This window comes from Taudactylus pleione, unplaced genomic scaffold (assembly GCF_031769625.1).
Source record: "Taudactylus pleione unplaced genomic scaffold, aTauple2 ptg000281l, whole genome shotgun sequence".
Classification (NCBI taxonomy): domain Eukaryota; kingdom Metazoa; phylum Chordata; class Amphibia; order Anura; family Myobatrachidae; genus Taudactylus; species Taudactylus pleione.
The window spans coordinates 1,498,516-1,506,071 of record NW_028284683.1 but is presented as its reverse complement, the minus strand read 5'-3'; the positions used below and the strand labels follow the sequence as shown (position 1 = coordinate 1,506,071).

The window sequence follows — 7,556 nt, the reverse complement described above, 5'->3', positions numbered from 1 at the left end:
CAGATATATCTATATAGTGTGTACTAAGCATAACAGTGGGTCACAGCTGCTAATAGGACAGTAGGTCTGGCCCAGCAGGAAGTGAGGGGCAGCCCTAAGAGGTCCTGTTTGGGCGGCAAGCCAGGCTGAGTGCAGCACTGGTAACAGCCCGGATTAAGCCTTCGGGGGGCCCAGGGCACTTAAGACGGCCCTCCTTCCCTTGTCAGCACTTCCCCCTGACTGTGTCAGCTGTGTGCCTCCTGCCCCATGGAGGCAGCAGCAACACAGGTCTTACCAGAGGGAAACAGACATAATGTATCCTCAGATAATAACCAGGTCCCCTCCTTGTAGGCTGGCTATTGTAAAGAAGCTGCAGTGAGGAAGTTTCATATTTTTTTAATCATCCTTGTGTGCCATTGTTATGGTATGTGCTGCGCTGTGCAGCACATTGAGGCTGTTACTGTCGGCGTTATGTGCGCGCCCCCCTGACCCAGGTTGTGTATTCCTTGCACTGAGCTGATGGAGAACCGACCCTGGCCACAGCCATGATCCTAAACCAGCACTGACCTCTCCTGATGAGCTGTGACCCGAGGACCATCAAGTTATGGGGGAACGCAGCCCCGCACTCGAAGAGCAATCTGCCGGAGGACTCAGCTACATGGAGGTGCTGAACACGGGCAACAACTCCCGGGTTGCAGAGACCAGTGTGTGGGCAACCTCCAGTTCTCATCCTCTGCAGGAACAAGTTCCTCAGTGTCCCCTCCGCCGTGTTCACGCTGTGCAGTCTGACCAATCCGGTTAAGCTGCAGTGGATCTGCTAAGACAGTGAACCATCTTAGCCATGACCTGCAGCGGGGGCAGACTGTTGCTGGGAAAACAGCTCCAGCCGGGGCTTTCCCCTAAGCCCTCCCTTGATCTGCCTGGGGAGTCCTGTTCGGGCGGCAGGCAGTGGAGGGGTGGCCGTGCGCTCCACTAAGTGTTTGTAGTAGCCGCACTGGGGACTGAATTGTGCTCCGGCAGCTATTCACGGCGCCCTCTGCTGGCTGGCGCTCTACGCGCCTGCGTAGTTGGCGTAACGAGTGGGCCGGCCCTGCCTGCTACCTCACCATTGTGACTATGGGCAGCTGTAGCTTCAAACACCAGATCCCAGTAAACCATCCAGACTGAAGTACTGGCAGATCATTGGACGAGACGTGTACCTCCTAAACTACTGGATCCTGCAGCTCCTTAACAAGGGTTATTTTTCTGGATTGTTTCAAGTTCCGTTCCTTACAATACAAACAGTTTTGATAAGTATTTGTCCTGAAACATTTATTTAAATTTCATTTCGTACAGCTTCATATTCACCTATATATTCTGCGTTATTTGTGATCTAAGGATTTTTAACCACCGTATTTTATATGTTCGTTGTATTTTATGACACAGAGTATTAGTTATTTTTTTATTTTTTTATTATTCATTTATTATATATTAACTTTTTTATATACATACACATATATTTGGTTAACTTATTCATTGCTATCCACCAGCCCAGTGATAAAATTGTGTCTATACAGTATGTACGAGAAAACAACTGTAGGTCCATTATACAATTATAATTGTGCTTTTGTGTGTTGTAAGCAGGTATGGTAGACTGGAAAATGCCTTGGTAAGTGGTTCATTAATGAGTTTAGTTAATAAATAATTATAAAATGGTGATTGGTATGTTTGCTTCAATATTATAACACACTCAGTGCTGAATCAGAGATAAATAGTACATTCTTTATCACAAAGCAAGTATCTGCTGAGTTACATAAGACATCATTACTTGGGCATCAGATGTGTGTGTACACAAAATGCAAAGAGCCTTTACAATATAAAGTACTCAGCATCTCAGCTGGGTACCTGTTACTCAGGTTCCGGACTATAGATAGACAGTAATTAGTTAGACAATGTCTAGATAGACACCAGATGTTAGACAGTTAATAGTTAGACAAGGATAAAAGTTTGACAGATAAAAGTCAGACACACTAAAGTTATATATGTAAAAAGTTCGACAGGTACAAAAGATCGACAGGGTCAAAAGTTTTACATGAAAAAGATTGACACGAAAATGGTCGAGACATTTCTTGTTTTTGTTTTTTAGGATTAGGGTTAGGTTTAGGGTTAGGCACTTACTGGAGGGTTAGGGTTAGGCACTTACCCCCACAGTTAGGAATGGTTAGGGTTAGGCACCAGGAGGGAGGGTTAGGGTTAGCCACCATCGGGAGGGTTAGGGTTAGGGTGAAGATTAGGGCTAAAAATAAAAAAATAAAAATCGTCGACCATTTTTTCTGTCAACCATTTTCATGTCGAACTTTTGACCCTGTCGACCTTTTGTACCTGTTGAACTTTTTACATGTCTAACTTTAGTGTGTCTGACTTTTGTTTGTGTCTAACTTTTTCCCTGTCTAACTATTGACAGACTAACATCTGGTGCCTATCTAGACATTGTCTAACTAATTACTGTCTATCTCTTATACTACACCCCTGTTACTCAGTGCTACTTTCTAGCTCTCAGGGGTCCTCTTCTGTTCAGCTCCGGTTTTATAATAATTGTGAAACACTTGGGGATAAATATACAGATCAGGAGTCCTGCACTTGAAGCCAAGATAGCAAATACCTCCACAGCCACCGTGTTCTTTCCTTTGGTTCTCAGATATACAGGAATAAAGGTAACCCATACACTACAGAATATCAACATGCTAAACGTAATGTAATGAGCGTCATTAAAGCGGTCCGGGAGCTTTCTCACTAGGAAAGCCAGAGTGAAGCTGGAGGCGGCTAAGATGCCCATGTATCCAAGGGCAGCATAGAAAGCAGCGATGGACCCCTCATTACACTGTAATATCATCTTTCCCACCTCTGAGCTTGTGTCTCTCTCTGGGAATGGTGGAGATTGAAGCAACCAAACAGAACATATCACAACTTGTCCCGAACAACAGACAAAGATGATCAGTCTAGATAAAGGTCCTCCCATCCAGTTCTTCAGCTTGTCCCCAGGCTTAGAGGATCTGAAGGCAACTATGACATTGGTGGTCTTGGCCAGGGTGCAGGAGACAGCCAGGGTGAAAGTCACACTGAAGACCACTTGTCTCAGTAGACAGGTCAGCGCTGTGGGTTTTCCAATAAATAACAGGATGCAGAGGAAAGAAAACATGAGAGACACAAGGAGGATGAAACTTAGATGTGTGTTATTGGCTTTAACGATCGGAGTGTCCATGTGTTTTATAAAGATCACTAGTGCCGCAGTAGTCACAACAAAGAAAATTCCAGCGAAAGCAATTAGTACAGCTCCTAGTGGTTCCTGCATAGACAGGAACAGCATCACCCTCTTTATACATCTGTCTTTCTTCTCATTAGGCCATTCATCCTCTGGACATATGATACACGTCTCTGCATCTAAGAACATAAAATGTAGAATGTAAATAAAATTCAAAATAACTGCACTTTCCTCATAGTCCTTGTGTACACAATCCATTGATAACAATATGGTACACATATACTGTGCTCATCAGGAGACATGATATACTGTATATTAGTCTATAAACTAATCTGGTTAATTGTATACATTGTTGTCACCTCCCCATCAAAATCGCCATATTGAAGGTTTGGAAAACAATAGGCAGCTAAGGAGAACAATAGGTAAATAGTTTTTTATATTATGATAAAAGTATCTTGTGTGAGGGTCGTCATTGGTTTGCAATTGACACTGGGGCTTTCAGTTAGGGTACACAGCTAACACATCCCCTGTGGGACTTCCCTGGCTTCCTCAGTCATCTCCTGCAGAACATTTGGTGAAACCTGACTCCCAGATCACACACACGGATGTCTGTGATCAGATCACTGTGCATTCCTGCTGAAGAGGTTATTTACTGGTAATCGGTTGTGACTGTCCCCACCTGTAGTTGTTAGCAAGAAGCATTTCTGGATAATTTGTACTTCCATTTGCTGACAATTTTCATCTCCATATCACTGGAACATATTGTATTTCACTTTAATTGTTATAGTGCATTGCTACATGTAAAATTATTCTCTTTCTCAACTATTATATAGATAAAAGGTATCTGTCTGTCTGTCCAATTGTTTGTCCTGGTGTGGTGTAGTTTGACCAGGATTATTTCATCTGGGCCAAACACAGTTACACAATCCCTAAAAATGGGGACACTGATAAATTACACAGGTTTCTTGGACGGCTCCAGGGAAAATTGGCAGTCTGTCAAAAACCTGAGAGAAAGCTACAAACATATCCTTTTAACTAGAGATGAGCAGGTTCGGATCTCAGAAATCCGAACCCACCCGAATTTTGAGATTCGGGGCAAGAACCGAACATGCGTTCGGTTCCCCCGCCGGCCCCGGATCTCAAACTGAGGCAAAACCATAGAGCTTTCATCTCTATATATAAGAGACCACATGGCGGCCTCCATTTCACTCCGGCTGTGGAAACTGAACAGGGAGGGTGGGTAGTGTAGGGCTGGGAGGTACTTACCTGTGCTGTGCTGGTGCTGTGCTAGTGTTGTGCTGGTGCTGTCGCTGTGCTGTCTGCTTTGTCCTGGGCTGGTGCACTGCTAATTCAACTGGTGCTGTCACTGCTGTGCTGTCTGCTGTGTCCATCTGGGATGGTGCTGTTGCTGATCCATCTGGGCTGGTGTTGTCTGCTGTGTCCATCTGGGCTGGTGCTGTTGCTGATCCATCTGGGCTGGTGCTGTTGCTGATCCATCTGGGCTGGTGCTGTGCTGTCTGCTGCGTCCATCTGGGCCCATGTTCTGGACCCCCCCCAAAAAAAAAAAATATATATATATTGTCTTTTTATTTTTTTTTCTGTGTGTGCGTGTTAGGCTTAACCGCACAAGATACAGCAACGCAATCTAGTGCTACCCGACTCCAGTCATCATCAATCTGTGCTCTGGGCCCAAGTTCTGGATGCAAAAAGCAAATAAAACAAATAGTGTATTTTTTTGTGTCATTTTTTTCTGTGTGTGTGTGTTAGGCTTAGCCGCACAAAAATAAGATACAGCCAGCAACGCTAATTGCAACCTAGTGCTGCCCGACTCCAGTCTCGTCATCAATCTGGGCTCTGGGCCCAAGGTCTGGACCCCCCCCAAAAAAAATCAAATAGTGTCTTTTTTTGTCTAATATTTTTCTGTGTGCGCACGACTGTACATGTGCGAATTTTGTAACAGCACCTTGGCTACACTATTGGTGCTTGTGACACTGCTTCAAGACCACAGAAAATATGGAGGGCTGTCACATGACAGAAGAGCAAGGCCAAGAACCACATGTTGTAGCTGCGGCCAGCAGTCATCATGATAATGCAAGGCCGTCAACTTCCTTGTCCTCTATGAAGGCCCAGGGCTTAAGTCACGCCATGGATATGGTAATGCTACTTTTACTGTAGTAAAGAAAAAAAAATTGAAAGGCAAGTTGACTTTATATAAACAAAAAATTGGCAATATGCCATTCACTAAACGAAGTGGCAAGGTAAGGATAAGGCCTTGGCCTTTATTTATGTTGACTGCTGGTTCTGATAGCCCTTCTGCTTGTAGTAGTAGCGGTGGTGGTACCATTAAAAAATTGAAAGTTGTTAAGAAGAGTAAGACAGCTCCGGAAAAACCAACTGTGTGCCCTGAGAAATTGAAATCACAAAACCCCTCAGAGAGTTCAAGTGTGTCCACGGTTGCCATGTGTGAGCCCAACCTAAATACTAGCGTACTGAGGATCCTCCAAGTTCCAACATTTCTTTGGCCACTGTAAATGTGGGGAAGGGCAGTCAACATGTTGCAGACGTAGTCCGTAAGGATACTTCTGTGGAATTGCACATGAAGGAGGAGGAGGATATTTTGGTAGTTGAAGGCGCTAAGGATGATGAGGATGTTGATGATGAAGATGTTGGTGATGAGGATGTTGATGCCAAGGATGTCCTTTGTGTAAGTAAGGCAACAGCTGTTGCCCATGGATTAAAAAAGCCAAAGCCCATTGTTGTCATGCCGGGGCAAAAGACAAAAAAATCCACTTCTCACATGTGGAATTATTTCCACCCCAATCCGGACAACAGTTGTCAAGCCATATGTAAATATTGCCAAGCAAGAGTGAGTAGAGGGAGGGACCTAAACAACCTAGGAACCTCCTCCTTGTTACATCACTTGAAGCGCATTCATCAAAAATCAAAATGTATGTCGCCAAGTTCCAAAACTGAAAACATAACAAGTCCAGTGTCACCTACCTGCTCCCTCTCTGTGGGATCCAAGCACCTTTGATCTCCACCACTAACACCTGCATCATCAACATCCTCATTCATCATCGGGAGTAGTCCTGCTGCATCCAATGTTGTTATTCGAAGCATGATTGACTCCTCTCCTATCCGTGATTCCTCAGAAGAATCTTTGAGGACTATGCCTGTTGCTGCTGCTGTTGCTGTGAGTGGATCTTCATCCCAGAAGGGGACCAGGAGGAAGACTACTTGTAATGTATCCTCCAAAAAACAATTAACTGTCAAGCAATCGTTTGCAAGGGCAAACAAGTATGACAGCAATCACCCAGCTGCACAGCAGATTACTGACGTCTAATCAGCTATGCTGGTATTATATGTGCATCCAGCATCCGGCATTACTGCAGTGGGTTTTCAACAGTTAATTCAGGTCCTGTGTCCTCGCTACCAGATTCCTTCTATATTCCACTTCGCTAGAACAGCAAGTCTGTACAAGGACATTAAAAAAAAACTTATTAATGTCCTCAGAAATGTCATTGTACCCACTGTCCACTTGACCACTAATATATGGACAAGTGGGACAGGGCAAACTAAGGATTACATGACTGTGACAGCCCACTGGGTAGGTGTACTGCCTACACTAGCAACAGCAGCAGCAACATCTACCAAAAGACAGCTGATACAGAAGCAGGCTACTCTTTGTCTAACTGGTTTCACTAAGAGGCATACCGCTGAGAACCTCTTAGAAAAACTCAGGGAAATCATTGCTAAATGGCTTACCCCACTTGGACTCTCCTCTGGATTTGTGATTTCGGACAATGCCACCAATACTGTGAGATCATTACATGCGGGCGAATTCCAACACGTCCCATGTTTAGCTCACACAATTAATTTGGTGGTGCAACATTTTTTAAAAATGACAGGGGCGTGAAGGAGATGCTCTCGGTGGCCAGCAAAATATCCAGACATTTTAGACATTCGGCAAATGCTTGTTGAAGATTGCATGACCAGCAGGTACTGTTAAATTTGCCCTGCCATCAGCTGAAGCAAGAGGTAGTAACTCGGTGGAATTCTACCATCTATATGCTTCAGCGAATGGAGGAACGCCAAAAGGCCATCCAGGGCTATGCAACGGCCTATGACATAGGCCGTGGAGGGGGAATGCACGTTACTCAAGTGCAGTGGAGAATAATTTCCATATTGTGCAAGGTTCTCAAACCCTTTGAACTTGCCACACGTGAAGTTAGTTCAGACACTGCCAGCTTGAGTCAGGTCATTCCCCTCATCAGACATTTGCAAAAACAGCTGTAGAAACTGAAGGAGGAACTGAAACGGAGCGAATGTGCAAGGT

At 44.5% G+C, this 7,556-nt stretch overlaps 1 protein-coding gene across 1 annotated transcript in view; it reads right to left on the bottom strand.

Moving 5' to 3' along the window:
* Positions 1–2,500: 2,500 nt before the first annotated feature.
* Positions 2,501–7,556, bottom strand: part of LOC148512591 (vomeronasal type-2 receptor 26-like) — a 69,505-nt gene continuing 64,449 nt past the window's right edge. Inside the window, exon 7 of the mRNA XM_088482049.1 lies at positions 2,501–3,399. Coding sequence (XP_088338175.1) covers positions 2,501–3,399 — 899 coding nt within the window. The remainder of the gene's footprint in view (positions 3,400–7,556) is intronic.